Source organism: Electrona antarctica (genome assembly GCF_951216825.1).
Source record: "Electrona antarctica genome assembly, chromosome: 6".
Classification (NCBI taxonomy): domain Eukaryota; kingdom Metazoa; phylum Chordata; class Actinopteri; order Myctophiformes; family Myctophidae; genus Electrona; species Electrona antarctica.
In genome coordinates this window covers 19,606,289-19,623,284 of record NC_136811.1, presented here as the reverse complement: position 1 = coordinate 19,623,284, position 16,996 = coordinate 19,606,289, and the positions used below count along the sequence as shown (strand labels likewise).

The 16,996-nt window shown below is 39.2% G+C and overlaps 1 protein-coding gene across 1 annotated transcript; it reads right to left on the bottom strand.

The window, feature by feature from the left end:
* Positions 1-751: 751 nt before the first annotated feature.
* Positions 752-10,173, bottom strand: LOC306925475 (ras-related and estrogen-regulated growth inhibitor-like protein). Its single transcript, XM_079504309.1, has 4 exons — positions 9,960-10,173; positions 9,736-9,789; positions 9,425-9,501; positions 752-1,697 (listed from the first exon to the last, which is right to left on the bottom strand). The coding sequence occupies exons 1-4, from the start codon at positions 10,081-10,083 to the stop codon at positions 1,278-1,280; spliced, it is 675 nt and encodes a 224-aa protein (XP_079360435.1). The 5' UTR covers positions 10,084-10,173; the 3' UTR covers positions 752-1,277.
* Positions 10,174-16,996: the final 6,823 nt, after the last annotated feature.

Below are 16,996 nucleotides of genomic sequence, written 5' to 3'. Positions count from 1 at the left end.
TAGCGCCACCAACAGGTTGATTTTTGCAAAACACATTTTTGGACAAAATGCCTCAAATCATCCAATTGCCATCAAAGGCGTATGAAGAAATGGCAATCGGTACACATGATCTCTGTAGTCATGTGATCAAGACGAGTCTGTTGGATTTCTCAGATTGTACACTGATTGGCTAAGATTGCCTTCCAAAGTTTTCAGGAGTGGCCCGTTTTGTACAAAATGCTGCACATGTCTTGCTCATCCAGAATTCTATCCTCAGAGATGCTATGAGTGATCTGGCTCTGCATTTCCTCAACAAAATGAAGCAAATTGTTGCAAAAACAAATACAAAAAAACATCCTCCTAAACATTTTGCCAAACATCACACACACTCCTATCCTCCTGGTGGAGACCTGTGCCCGGAAGGGCACTTTTTCTAGTTTTATTATTTTTCTTTCATTTAGGTCTAACTATATTGAATGTGAGTGTGGCTCAAACATATGAGGCCAGATCTGGTCTATGGTCAAATTATCTCCAATAATTTTCATTACTGGCATTTCACAAGCATAATTGAAATAAATATAAACACTTCAATGTTTATTATAATGTTTATTATACAGATTAAAAACTCATCCAGACAACAAAGTAAACCAAAACAAAAGGTTACACTGTCAAAGTGTAGCAGGTCAGCTATGACATTCAGAACAATTTTAACACATACAGCTGTACACAATACATTCAGGGTTGGATTTGATGGGGGCGCATGTCTTTTAACATGAGTATGAGTACATGGGTACACGTTACTAAAATCATATAGACCAACCCAAAATCTTGACTATTCTGTTTGATAATGATTACTTCATCCAGATCAATATGTCTGGTTATACTAAACTCTCCTCTTCACAAAAATACGTGCTGAATAAATCTGCACAGGGGTATCCGTGTTAGTTACTTTGGTTTAACTGGTTTCATAGCATTGTATATGAGGGGAAGCCTTTGTTAATTCCACGGCTTCAACCAGCTGATGGCTGCTTAGATGGTTATGATGAGCTGATAGAGCATCTTGCTCAGCAAGACTTCAGCACGTAGTCATGGGCAGGCCGGGACATGAACCGGTGCTGACCTTCAAATTACAAAGCCCCCCCCATGAGCCACTGCTCAGCTATACTCATCACATATCAAGTCCATCTTATCTTAATGGACCGTTTCCTGCCTGTTACAGACGGCCAGGCCCTTTCACACAGCATCAGGGTCCGACGTTTTTATCCCCGTTTCCTCATGTGGGCAAGTTTTTTGTTGTTTCACTCGGCACGTTTCTTGCCAAAAACGGCCGACACGGTCCTGACTATGCTCCGGACGCTGGTGGCGCCCCTCTTCAGGGCGTGGGACCCTTTGATGAGGTCAGCGAGTCCGTGGAAGACCAGCAGCACTCCGTGGTAGGTCTCGGCGGCCGAGATCTCGAAGAAGCCGCAGTCCTGGGAGAGCGCGAGCATGTGGCCCTCCTCGCTGGAGACTGTCCGGTGATGCTGCAGGTCGCGCTTGTTCCCCACGATGATGATGGGGGTGGAGGACGAGGAGGAGGGGGTGGAGGAGGTTTTTCCGGAACATCGTAGGTGCTGCACCTGCCGCCGCACCACGTCGAAGCTGTCCTGGTCACAGATGCTATAGACGAGGACGATGCCGTCGGCCCACTTCAGCTGTTTGTCGCTGATAGCTCTGTCCTACAACGACAACAGTTACAAGACAAGAACGTTCAGGAGACACGATGGATAAAAATGACTCTTTCAATTAATACAATATTTTTTATATAAAAAACCTGTATACTGCATACATATTAATGACCCAATTAACCACTTAAGCCCTATTTTATAATTTGTCTCGCAACAGTGTTTGCATCCCGAAAATAGTGCAAATAACTGATGCACAACCTCACAACACGTGAGCAGCAAGTGGCCTCGCATTGTGAGCTTGCCTTGTAGATAATCTATTTTCACAAATTGGTTTTTGAAACTTTTCACCTAAAATGATGATGACATACCTAAAACAATGATTGATAATGAATTGATTCATTTAGAAAAGTATTGATGATGCATATAAATTTAGGATAAGGGAAGGATCGAAGACCAATCAATCATCTGGACTCTGGAGGAGTACCGTGGAGGAGAATTTGTAAGAATGTAATAGAGTACAAGTACTCAAGTCAGAAGGACTGTAAACCTTTTAAACAAGTGAATATTAACTTTATCTTTACTGTTATAATGTTAAACTTATAAAACTGTATTAATACCTTATAAGGATAAATACTTTAGAGGAAAACTACAATACTAAAAGGAGAGGCAGAGTAGAAGTATCAGAGTATACCAGAATACCTTAGAATGAGTTTGACACCAGACACGGAAGAAGACAAGTCCCACCAGAGCTAGTGATTTTCCACTTGATATATATTACAAATTACATCGGGAGAGAAATGGCAGGTCCGTACAGCGTTAAAACGATCTCTCCCTGACACATCATCAGTGACAACATTTTATACTACATAAGTCATAACATCCTTTTCACATGGGGAAGTAATGCATTGGGAGTTCAGAGGGTAACCAAAAGTGAATTATGGCGACACCTATTGCCGGGAGGCCTACTTGGGATACGTGGCAAATTATACTTCCGGTAAAATCCCGGAAGAGTGACCGAAGGGAATTGTAGTTCTTTAAGTAAATGTAGTTCACAGCCCAAGTTACTGACAACCAGCTAACGTAACTAGGAGACAATTTGTCTGCTCTAGCACCGTACCAAGGCCGAATAACATGTTTTCCAACAGATACGCTGGGTGTTTAGGCAAACAGGAGAAAACAATACTTTATCTTCCCGCCAGCTGGGGGGAAGAATTAATACTTATCTAAACGTTGGGCAGAAATGATATGTAAACTCAGTGGGATACAGGGCATGAAAAATACATAGTTATTGAGAACATGGAAACTACCATCCACCAAAAATAACAGATCTACAGATCTAATAACTCAAAATTATCCATCAACTCCATCGCTTTTTGTGGATGAAGTGTCATGTGATCAATAATCAATAATCAATCTTCAGGGAATTAAATTAAATATAATAAGGGTCAATTGGGAGATGAGAAATAAAATTAACTCTAAGGATCAGGATGGGAATAAAATGGTAACAGGAACAATGAAAAATAAAAAATAGTTTGACTTACGACCAGGCAAGAAATCACTCATTATTTAGATGGTACCGTGGCAGAGAGACAGAATGACTTTTCTCTCTCGAGGTCTTCGATCTTCGGGGTTCCCGAGGAACCCAGCAATATTGCAGCGTTCCTACGCCGACGTTTAGTGTCAGAGTTTGACAATGTTCTTTAGGGCAGATCTTCGGGGTCCCCGAGGAACCCAGCATCGTTGCAGCACGCCGATGCGCCGTCGAAAGTGTCATTTGACAACAAAGTTCTTTTTAGCAGCGCAGATACTGCGATAGTTCTTCTTCGCTCGTAGTCGGAGCCGAATCTTCGCCCCGCCCCCAGGATGGGTGACATAACAGGTGACCCACAGGTGACATATCAGCCTATACGTTCTCATTGACAGATACACTCGATCTCTGTCGCAAACGGGAGAAAACGTCGGAGATGCACCTAACAGTTCTTATACCAAGCAGAGCTTGGAGAGGGGGGACGGGGTAGTTGATGATGTTATCTTTGTCGCGCTCCTGCGCCGATCGTAGCAGCTTCCGGGTGAGTCCATTAGTACCATAAAGGCCAAATATAGAATCAAGTCTATTCAGGGGAGGATATATGCCTAGTCAAGCCAAACTCATTGTGATGAAAACAAAATAATAAAATGAAATGGAAGGGGAAGGTGTCCCTATTCTAAATATCTCAATGTAAGGTCAAGGGGTGGTTCGGGGATAATAAAGGTTAAATGTTTACAATGGAGGGATATTCCAAATTCAGAGGTAAAATATGAATCAAATCTAAAATAATAAAAATATAATGAGAGGGATAATGAATCATAATGGAATGGAATTTAGATTGTCAAAAGATGGGATAATTCAGTTAAAATAATCTATATACTGGGGAAGATGGAGATCCTTTTTTTTTATAACAAATGGAAAATAGTTTTAATAAAAATAAAAGAAAATAGTCAATTAAGTCAAATTGTCACCTGTCTACACGTCAGGATAAGCGAGCAATCAGTCAGTGTCAGGTAGGTATCAGTCTCCTACTGTCAAATGCAGAGGGAATAGTAGTCTATGTACCGGTAGTCAAGTCTAAAAATAAATGAATAAATGTAAGGAAATAATAACGAACATGGTCTGTTTGTCAGTCAAAATAAAATAAGTAAAAATGACAAATAAATCAAATTAAAATAATTAAAATAATCTAATATTAATTAATTGAGGGGAGAAGGGATGATCAAATTAATCCTAATATTAGGTAGGGAGGGGTAACAGCGATTTAGCAAAATACAGCGTTTTAGCAAAGAAAAACATGTTTGAAAAACATAAAACAATAATGTGTATGGTGAAACATGAGTGGAATTATAATGTGTTCCCGATGGGAAATCTATGGGCAAATTAAGGCCTAATCATAATGATAAAAGGGCAGTCACTGTTCTGGGGGTTTGGGCCTAATACTAATGATTTAGACGGTTCTCAGTGGGTCGGGGTCTAATGATACTGATTCAGACGATTCTGAGTGGGTCGGGGTCAAGGGTCAAACCTTATAAACAAAGGGAAGGAAATCTCGAGGTCCACAACACATGTCCATTCACTCCATCGCTTTTGTGGGTCTCTAGATTCCTCTGTCCTGACTCGGGTTTGTTCCTGACCACGAAACCACCAGAGATCCGTATCTAAGAGATAAAACAGAAAGACAAAAAACAAACTGGTGAATGAAATGAAACAATAATAATTATAAACAATTCATCAACAGGGTAAACATCAACAGGGTATGTTTTTAAATGAAAATGACTGTTCTACCAACCGCGCATGTACACAGCTTAATGGTGAAGGGAGGGCGTGTAGGTAGACAGGGTATGGTTTAAAAAAATGAAAAATAAAAATAATAATAAAATATTAATATTTGTACTTCTCCTGACCGTTCTTACAGTACGTATTTACACATTTATATGGAGGGAGGGTACTTAGAGAGACAGACGTTCTCACAGCACGCATTTACACATTTATATGGAGGGAGAGTACTTAGAGATAAGTCAAGGAGAGAGAGAGAGAGAGACCCAGCGTTCTACGTACGCATTTACACAGTTGTAAAATGGAGGGAGGATACGCAAAGAGACAGAGTTCTCTAGCGCATGCATTTCACATTTATATGGAGGGAGGTTACGTAGAGACAGGTAGAGAGAGAAAGATATCTCAAAAAGAAAACAAAGTATTCTATTTTTTCCCTATTTAATTCTTCTATTTAATTGTTTTCTATAATAATGTTGCAGTGATTAATCCGTTAACACAGGAAACACAGCTTGATGATGACAGAATAAACGCACAAGTCTATTTTGCCCTGTATTTGCACTGGACTTTAAGACTATCATGCATAATATGGCATGGCATTGCAAACACGGACAGAAATAAACAAAATGTAGGTCATCACTCCTAAAAAAACACATGTATGCTAATGTACTTATCAAATACGCTATTAATGACGTAGCTAATGTCACGTATAAGACGCCAAAAAAGAAATTGTGAGATCACAAGTTCTACCTGTAGGAGCCTATAGTTACTCGTTCCAGGCAGAGAAGAATAGAGTAGAGTACAAATAAAAATAAAATAATAAGTATTATAATAATAGGGAATTTAACTAATTTAGTGGGATATCAAGACTCTAACTGTGACATCTCCTTTTTTTTCTAGGTGATAATTTGGTGTTAATACTATAGGGCCAACAGCAACTTCTCCTATGGACCCGCCCTATAGCACCTGAATTGTCAACATAAATAAAAACAATAAAATTAAACTTAAAACTTAAAACTTAAAACTTAAAACTGATTTAAATTCAAAATCAAAATTAAAATTAAAAATCCAAACCATAAAATGAAAATTCAAAATCTGAAATCTAAAATCTAAAATCCAAAATTTAAAATTTAAAATTTAAAATTTAAAATTTAAAATTCAAAATGTAAAATTCAAAATTTAAAACGTTAAACTTAAAATCCAAATTCAAATTAAAATTTAAAATCCAAAACCCAAAATTTAAAATTCAAAATTCAAAAATAAATAAATTCAAATTACAATTAAAATTAATACTGGGACTTAACCTAAATGGACAAGGGGCCCTATCCAAAAAGGATTGTGGGAGTAGTAGTTATTAAATAATGATGAATGGTGGAAACCAGAATGTAATTGAAAAACACCCGTGTGAACTGAGTGGTGTGAGGTCTTATATAGCCTGATCAGCTGTGGTCTGACGTAATGTCTGATGTAATGAAATCACACCCGGGTGAACTGGGTGACCGTAGCAACCATGCTCATTTTTTCTGCACAGACAGACTAACAAAGCCAGTTGTAGGAGAGGTCCACACCACTCAAAAATAAATGAAATTAAATAATAAAAAAATAAAGAATGAATTGAATCAATAAGGGGATTGGTTGAAATCAATAATAAATTGTCATACTAAGGCAATTAAATGGTCAAGGGGGTCCTATCTAAAAAAATAAAATGTATGAAATGATGATAAATGGCGGAAACGGAGGCTGACAGATGTCGTCGCGTATTCCTAATTATCAGTAATCACACAATAACCAAATGGGGAATGAGCAAAAATAAAATACGAAATGTACAGGTAGAATGGAGGCTATAGGCAAGTAAACGTTTGTCACACTCTTAAAATAATGAAAAGGGAAATATTAAACTGACCTATTTGTGGAATAGGAAGTTATGATGAGGTGAATTTAAAAGGAATTGTTCCACACACACACACACACATATATACACACATGCAAACACAGAAACACACATGGAGCACACCCGCACGAACGCACGCACGCACATACGCACGAACGCAGACAGAGAGACATTCCAGACAGTGGCAAGGCCACTGCTCTCTTCACAAGAGATAAGGGAAAGCAGGCATAAACAGACACAAGCACAATAAATAGCACACTCCAGAGAAATAGTTGTAACTGTGTTCTAAAAGTCTATCTGGGAAATAATTATAACGTCTCAGCGGTCAATGATATCACAATATCGGGATGATATAAATTATTAAATAAATTAATGTGAACCTAATTATAACATGATGAAAGTCAACGGTCGTAAAATAAAAGATAAAATGCCCTATTTTGTTCCTGGCCAAGGAAATCAACAGGGAAGAAAGTGTTAATGACACCAACTAGTACTGTGTCACAAAGTTAGGAAACCCGGGGGATAGAATGAAATGAGATTTGGATGGCCGTCCAGAAATAATAGTTTGAATAAAAATAAATAAATAAAATGAAGAGATAGAGAGATAGATAGTATACGACCTATAAACATGTGAACATGAACCTAATTATAACATGGCTGAGACAATTTTAAGAATGTTGGGGATTGGGGTAGAATCATTTTGGAGCGTCGACTAGCGTCAATAGTAGTCGTTGCGCAAACACAATGTTATCAATATAAAACAGTTCTAACAGTAGCATGAAGCAAATTACAAACTGGGGTAATAAAGGAAAAAAAACTACATGGGACAGAAAGAACTCCGAAACTTTGTGTAGGGTTGTTAAGCAACTAAAAAGAAATGCCTTGCTGCTGGAGGTGGGGTGAATGATAATGACAACTTAATCTATGAAGGCTAAAGAAACCATAAATTACTTAACTTAGAGCAGATGAAGAAGCAGATAGGCAGGCAGAGTCGGGAGAGTCGACCCATAGCAGCGGAGACCAGAGACGGCTCAGGCAGGAGGGTAGATGCCGTCAGAGGTCCATGGAGGGGTTCGCGGAGGTCGAACGCCGTGAACCGTGAAATTCACTGATGTTCGCCGTTCACGGACCCCAAAATAAAAATCGCTGTCCGTCCGAATCCCGGTGACATACCATTCCGATGTAATGGTAAACAACGATCAAATGAAAAGTCCATGCTCGTGTGAGGTGTCTCCCCTCCGTGTGTGTGTCAAACCGAGAGAGAAGGGAGAGATAGGGAGAGGAAAGGGAAAACTATGGTCTAACATTCATAATAATGCTGATGAGAAAGGACTGTATAGTATTTATAATAGCAGAGCAAGAAACTCCGGAAATGTAAAAATACTTTAGAAAGTAATCAAGTACAAAAAAAATACTCTGGCGCTGGAACGTGCCTTTGTCGGAGCCGCTAATCTTTAAATTAGTCTAATACTCCTTAAAGGACGGCTATAGAGGGACCAATTGATGCATATAAATTTAGGATAAGGGAAGGATCGAAGACCAATCAATCATCTGGACTCTGGAGGAGTACCGTGGAGGAGAATTTGTAAGAATGTAATAGAGTACAAGTACTCAAGTCAGAAGGACTGTAAACCTTTTAAACAAGTGAATATTAACTTTATCTTTACTGTTATAATGTTAAACTTATAAAACTGTATTAATACCTTATAAGGATAAATACTTTAGAGGAAAACTACAATACTAAAAGGAGAGGCAGAGTAGAAGTATCAGAGTATACCAGAATACCTTAGAATGAGTTTGACACCAGACACGGAAGAAGACAAGTCCCACCAGAGCTAGTGATTTTCCACTTGATATATATTACAAATTACATCGGGAGAGAAATGGCAGGTCCGTACAGCGTTAAAACGATCTCTCCCTGACACATCATCAGTGACAACATTTTATACTACATAAGTCATAACATCCTTTTCACATGGGGAAGTAATGCATTGGGAGTTCAGAGGGTAACCAAAAGTGAATTATGGCGACACCTATTGCCGGGAGGCCTACTTGGGATACGTGGCAAATTATACTTCCGGTAAAATCCCGGAAGAGTGACCGAAGGGAATTGTAGTTCTTTAAGTAAATGTAGTTCACAGCCCAAGTTACTGACAACCAGCTAACGTAACTAGGAGACAATTTGTCTGCTCTAGCACCGTACCAAGGCCGAATAACATGTTTTCCAACAGATACGCTGGGTGTTTAGGCAAACAGGAGAAAACAATACTTTATCTTCCCGCCAGCTGGGGGGAAGAATTAATACTTATCTAAACGTTGGGCAGAAATGATATGTAAACTCAGTGGGATACAGGGCATGAAAAATACATAGTTATTGAGAACATGGAAACTACCATCCACCAAAAATAACAGATCTACAGATCTAATAACTCAAAATTATCCATCAATTGATTCAAAATGTATCAAATTTAAATTACCAAAGAAAGTAGTATTATAGTCAACGGATTCAACCTGGTAACCCTATTTTGAGCATGACATTATTTTCAAAACTGTAACAACTGTAACAACAAAGGGCTGGCTTACCTGCGAGTAAAGACAGTCCCAGATGTTGAAGGATACTTCTCGTCCATCAATCTTGTCGACGTGACTGTATATTGATTCTGTAAGCAGAAGGAAAGTCACAGTGTTGAGTGTATCTGCCCACGTGACCTTTAATGCAGGACTTTCGCAAATAACAGCCTGTTAGGTTTTAGGAGCAATCTGAAAATGTGATTTACATTACATACTGAAACTAATATCGAACGGAAATGGTTCGAGGACACCATTTCCAGTAAAGTTGGATGGATATGACTAAATATTATTTATATTACAGAACAGTGTAACAGGAGTCTTACCTATATCTCCATACTCTCCAATGAATCTCCTGGTTAGAAATCTGACAGTGAGTGCTGAAAACACAAAGACAGGATTCATTAGAGACAATAAACATATTATTCTTTAGGAACAGATATTTATCGTATAAATGTAATAAAAAATATATAACGTCCCCAGCACCAAACAAACTAAGAAATTGAGAGTATCGAATAAAAATGTTCGTACAGAGATGAACAAATCCTACCTGACTTTCCAACGTGATCAGCTCCATATAACAGAATGTTGGCTTCCACTTTCTGATGGTGATGATGTCCTTCCATGGTCTTCACACTCTGCTGCTGACCTCTGGATCTGGTGTGTACCACCATTGGTCTGACTGGGAAGGCTGGTCGTTCAGACGTACTGGTTGCTTGACTGGTCGCTCAGACTGCTCGGTCAGACTGCTTTTACAGGCTGCTTGGCAGCCCCGGGTCACTTATTTATACAGTCAATGGGAGGAGCCACACAACAGAAAAGCCAATAGATTTAAAGACATTAACTATCCACTTTAAGATGAGGCCAATTCTACAAATGCCTTCTAAACCAGTAATTCTCCAAAATGGACCTTAAATGATATATATATATTTGGCTGCGGAAACCCATCTGAAAATGTTTGCTAGGAGAACCCACAGAATGTTTAAGAATAACAAAATCCAAATTATCCAACATTTTTTACACTTTCAAGATGTATTCAAACCTTTCTAAGATAGCAGATGTACAGTACATACACCAACTGAGCTAATAACTCAGCTATCTTGATGTGTGTCAGCTGTTCAGATATAGCCTGGCTAATAAGCTAGACTCAAATCACACTGTCGGCAGGCCATTTTTTTGTGCCAACGGCTGATTCGGTCTGGCTTATTCGCCAGGCTAGGGGTGATTCCCTGGCTGGTGGATAGTGGTCTGTCCTTTCACAACTGTAAATTTAAAAATACAAATGATCTTCTTTTCTGTTGCCAATGTTCAAAACCAGAAGGACCTTCTCTGATCTTGTTTTGCCTACATTTGGCACTAACATCGGGAAGAATGTATTCTACTATAGAGTGTATGCGCATGACATCCTCATCATCATACCCGGAAATAATGCAGGAATGCCTGAGTGGCAAAAAACTACTTTCTGGCACAAATCCTTGAGGTATTTGTACTTTACTTGAGTATTTCCAATTTCTTTACTTCTACTCCACTACAAATTATACTTTTACTCCACTGCAATTATTTGAAAACTTTAGTTACTAGTTACTTTGTAGATTTTGATGATTATTTAAAAAAAGACCAGGATGACTGCGTGTTTTTTGTGAGGTACCTATACTAGAGAACACATCCACACTCCACACAGAAAGGCCCTTTCGCCAACCCCATCTAGGGTATGGGCGCTGATGACGCTGAGGAGTGAACACCCCTCAGCGACCACAGCGTCCCCAGTGGGAATCAAACCCAAGACCTTCTAGCTGTGAGGTGCCAAATACATAAGACAAGTCATTTCTGACACCAGCAGAGAACCTAACACTCTCCCAGTGTCCTCTCTCTCATCATCTTTTATATATTATCTTATATGCACAGTTACACACCGGCCAAACCCTGTCGTTAACTCTAGCCACATGCTGAAATCACGTACTGGAATGGCAGTACGTTGGAATGCCACTCTGTCCCCCATAATCACACCCAACTTTCGTTTTCCCTGCATCATCTGTCTCCACATGAGAAGAGTAGTGGACAAAAAGACTGACCCATGGCTGGGCTGGCAGTGCGCCTGGCACCAGCTGAGAAGACGCCTCAGTGTATCAGCTGTTTGGATATGCTTTTAGGGTTACGTATCTTGCGTGTAAGTGAATATAATACATTTTCATTTTAATGGCACTCATTAAAGTTTAAAAATGTAGCCTATCTCAACACTGCCTGTCAGCAAGTTCCTGCAGTGACAGTCCAACTGGGAGATCAAACCTAGGAGTAATCTCAAAAGTCCGGATCCATCAATAAACACAATAGCTTTGCTTTGTCAATGGACAGACACAGACTATATTAATACTGTATTTGGCATTATAACATTTACCAGCTCATTGGCCTTGGAGAGTGTCCGCCCGAGACTGGGAAGTCAGGCTGGGACCCAATGCCTCCCTGCTTGGCACTCGGCATCAAGGGTTGGATTGCAGTCCCTGCAACATGTTAGCGTCATGTCCATGGGGTGTACTTGTACATGAAGGGCCTCAGGGCTCGGCAAGGCTTACTATTATTAACATTTACATGACACAACATTTCTGTCTCACACATACTGAAATGGACCATCAACCATCATTTACTAGAAATCCTTCTGGCGTTTGAGATGTCGTATTCTTCACCATCAGTTTTAGTCCAATCAAAATAAATACTCTGTAGACCACAGTAGTGGTCAGTTCATAACTGTTGCTCATGTATCCCTGCATGGGGCAACAAGAACACAAAAACAGAAGTTATCTGACATGTCACATTTGTGGTATTTAACCAGTGATGTAAGTGATTGTGAAATGATTTGTATTGATGAAAGCCTTATAAACATGCGTATCAGATCTGTAAATTATATTTCTTATTGCTTTGAGAGTGATCAATGTGCAGCTCTATGTGAGGGCCATAGTTGCCCGAACCTCTAGTTTCAGAAATTGTAAAATATCACAATAATATAAGCTATTCCATTACTGGGGAGACACCAAATTTCTTGAGTGAAAAAGTTCGAAGAAGGTGAAAGTTTGAAAGGTGAAGTGAATTTCACTGACATGTGCACATTTTATTATGACTTATGTAGACATTTAAAAGGTACTAGCATGTGTTCTTTTCACACTTATAGCCTAAATATTTTAAATGGGTTCAAATTTATTTCCTCAAACTATTGTGAATAGGCTATCAGACAGGAAATAAACTTTGACCCATGCAAGCAGCATCAGAATTCCGATCTATTCCTTCCTGGAAAGCACCTTGTAAACCCAGGATGATTCACAATTATTCCCCATCTGCTCTATCATGGTAACATCTGATGGCCAGGTTTATATTATATGCCCGTGTAGATTAACCCATTAAGATCTGAGGCCGATTCTACGACAGTTTTCTGATGTTGCTATATGAGTGGTGCTCAAACCTTTTCATGTCATGGACCCACAAAATAATATGTATTTGGCAGCGCAGACCCCCATTTAAAAAGGATTTAGTTCCAGGGACTCCCAGAAGCAGATACTGTATGTGTGTTAAAATGTTTGCTTTAAAATATATATTAAAAGCACCAATTAACCAAAGTATGAAATGATGGTTAAAGTGGTTAAAATGATAATGCTATATTAAATGTAAAATTTGTAATGGGTTTTAATGGGTTAAATCACTGTGAATATGGCATATTCTTTACAATGGGAAATCCAGACGGGAAGCACGCACATCTCAAATAATGTTTACGGGTGCTGGACAAAAATATACATACAGGAAAAAGGTTGGATGTCCATTGTCCGCACAGTGCACACCGATGTTTTAGCTCCCAGTAGTTTTATTGGTACAATTAGGTTCATTTAGGGGGCATTCATCAGTCTGCAGACTGCGGACAAGTGTACATGACATTGAAACGGAACTGATATCATTCAAGGAAGACATTTATAGTTTACAACTCCTCACATGAATCATTAACAGCGTCGCTGAAATCGAGTAGAAGAGCAGATCACTTGAGATAAGTCACACAGTCTGATGTTCTCGTAGGATCAAGACACTTCTGTCCTCTGGGAATAGAATTAAAAACGGAGAAAAAATAAATATACAATTAGACACCAGCATTCAGCAGTATGTCTACTAATGTAATGAACATGGCAAATGGCTTGGTTCTGGTTCCGGTCCAAATGCAGTCTGGGGGATCGGGGTTCGCTCCGGCCCAAATGCAGTCTGGGGGATCGGGGTTCGCTCCGGCCCAAATGCAGTCTGGGGGATCGGGGTCGGTTCAAGCTCTGGGGGTAAATATACTTTACATTATGTTACTGTGAAATGATTTATTTAAATAAAACCTGCAGAGTTGCTGTATGTGTTGTGGGTTGGTTAATGTGAATTTGATGTTTATTCAATGTGCATTTGATGTTAATTCAATGTGTATTTAATTCGTCTATTTTCCACATGCATGTGTGTTATGTGTGTGTGTTTCCTTGAATCCTTGCAGACAGTGCAAATCATGGTGGGTTTGCTGCTCTTACTGTGTGGTGTGAACATGTGTTCCTCTGGAGTTTCTGTACAATGGTACTCTTTCTTGTTTGTCGTTGCATCTTTACTTGTAAGTACACATCTACAGCCTCCCCCCAACCAATACATGTACATTTATCCATTCTAATGATTTGATTAGAACTGCTATACATTACACGTTTTGTGTGAATACAAAAACACATAGAAACCCCAAGGCCAGTGAAATTCTTGGGGATTAGAATGTAATTGTATTATACGGTAACGATTACTATATAACTATTATTTAAAAATGTGATTGCCTTTGCCTGTATCCACACATTCTACTTGTAAGAAGTGTCATAATAATATTGAAACATCATAGTCTAGCATTGTATTTATTATTTCTCTTTGGCTCCTCCTCCAGTACATCGTTGCAGGGTCATTGGCGGTGGCTGCTGATAGGACGATGAGTGGCAGAATGGTCAGTAAGCCACGCCCCTGACCACACCCTTCCGGCTCTCTACAAGTCATTTCACTATAGCTGACCTTTCTCTACTTATCTCACTTTTTGTCATTGTGTTTTGTAGTTTATTTATTTTCTTTATTATTATTATTATTATTATTATTATTACCCTTATTATTATTACCCTTATTATTATTATTAATATTATTTATTTATTTGTATTTATTTGTATTTATTTGTATTTACTTTTATTTATTTTTATTTATTTTTATTTATTTTTATTTATTTATTTATTACACCACGGTCAACTTAAAATTATTTTCCTCATTCCCATATGAAAGTTATATTCTAATGTAATGTTGTTCTATGTTCCAGTTTGAACATTCTGTGTTCTTGAATGTGTTGGTTATTCCGGTATCATGTATTGCTGTCGTCTGTTATGCCATCGAGGCCGCAGGGCTGATTCTACCAGACAATCAAACAAATCATACATCACACGAGGTAGGACTTTATATTTGAAAAGCAGAACAAATGTGCACACCCTGGCTCCATGTTCTTTTTTATTGATCAACCAATTTCTATGCACATTTTGTATTTGCACATCATAACCTTGAATAGAAACAAACAAATCTTGAAGAATTTTTTTTTTTTGCGTTTGAGGGAGGTGGGTCTTGCCAGCAAAAAAGGTAACCTGGCTCCCTTGTGCGGGCTAGGTGGAGGAGGTCAGGTCACGAAGGTGTGTGTATAGCGTTATCAGTGTTATCAGTCCAGGTTAGCTTGTAGTTCAGGTGTATGCCTGCAGGCACTTACTCCAATGACTCCCCATGGATGGTGTTTTTTCCCCACATATGTGTGTGTTTACAGAGCTTGTTGATGGGTCTATCGGGGGTGCAGTGTGTCTTCAATCTGCTGGTGGTCATCGTTTCCATCTTCATGTACGGCAGCAAAGTAGACCAGATCAGGACACAGGTGAGAACTGGCTGAACACAGACACAATCTACATGACATGGATCTGTAGAACCAGATCAGTGTCTGCTCCCAGCTATGGCCAGGTTATTGCGTGGCATAACAACTAAATTGGGGAGACACACACACACGCATGCGCGCACACGCACACACACACACACACACACACACACACACACACACACACACACACACACACACACACACACACACACACGCACACACACACACACACACACACACACACACACACACTAAGGCTGTACCCTAGCCCTGTTTTTAGCACTCGAACTTCGGCAGGAACTTTCGAACGAACATCCGAACCATTAGTTTCTAATTAATTTAAAAAATAACCTTCGAGCTCCGAACCTCTGAGTGCTTTTAACCAGGCTGCAATTCATAAATAGATCCTATGAATGTATGCCAGTGGTGAAGCACTAAACTGAATTTTGTTGTTTCATGCAAGCAATGACAATAAAGATCTATCTATCTATCTATGGGGGCGACATTGCATAGACTATCAGTGAAATAAGGGTTAAGTTCACAACGCGTCCCCGGGAAGGATTAATAATGGTGCTTAACACCATTATTAACATCTAAATCTTATAAAAGCCTATATAAATCCAAAATAGTATTAATAAGACAAGATATTTCCAACAGTGGGATTTATTGAGAGAAATATTTTCGAGTTAAAAAAACAAAAAAAAAACAAATGGTTCAAGCCCATTAATTAAGATTCGTGTGCCAACCCTAACGAGCGAACGTTCGAACCCCCGAATGTTCGGGGACAGCCTTAACACACACACACACACACACACACACACACACACACACACACACACACACACACACACACACACACACACACACACACACGCACACACACACACACACACACACACACACACACACACTAAGGCTGTACCCTAGCCCTGTTTTTAGCACTCGAACTTCGGCAGGAACTTTCGAACGAACATCCGAACCATTAGTTTCTAATTAATTTAAAAAATAACCTTCGAGCTCCGAACCTCTGAGTGCTTTTAACCAGGCTGCAATTCATAAATAGATCCTATGAATGTATGCCAGTGGTGAAGCACTAAACTGAATTTTGTTGTTTCATGCAAGCAATGACAATAAAGATCTATCTATCTATCTATGGGGGCGACATTGCATAGACTATCAGTGAAATAAGGGTTAAGTTCACAACGCGTCCCCGGGAAGGATTAATAATGGTGCTTAACACCATTATTAACATCTAAATCTTATAAAAGCCTATATAAATCCAAAATAGTATTAATAAGACAAGATATTTCCAACAGTGGGATTTATTGAGAGAAATATTTTCGAGTTAAAAAAACAAAAAAAAAACAAATGGTTCAAGCCCATTAATTAAGATTCGTGTGCCAACCCTAACGAGCGAACGTTCGAACCCCCGAATGTTCGGGGACAGCCTTAACACACACACACACACACACACACACACACACACACACACACACACACACACACACACACACACACACACACACACACACACACACACACACACACACACACACACACACATCTCATTGGTCTATTATTATGTGTTGTCTTTCAGCAATCTGGTGTCATCGACAACCATTCACACGAGGTACCAGCTTCCATTCCAAGTTAAT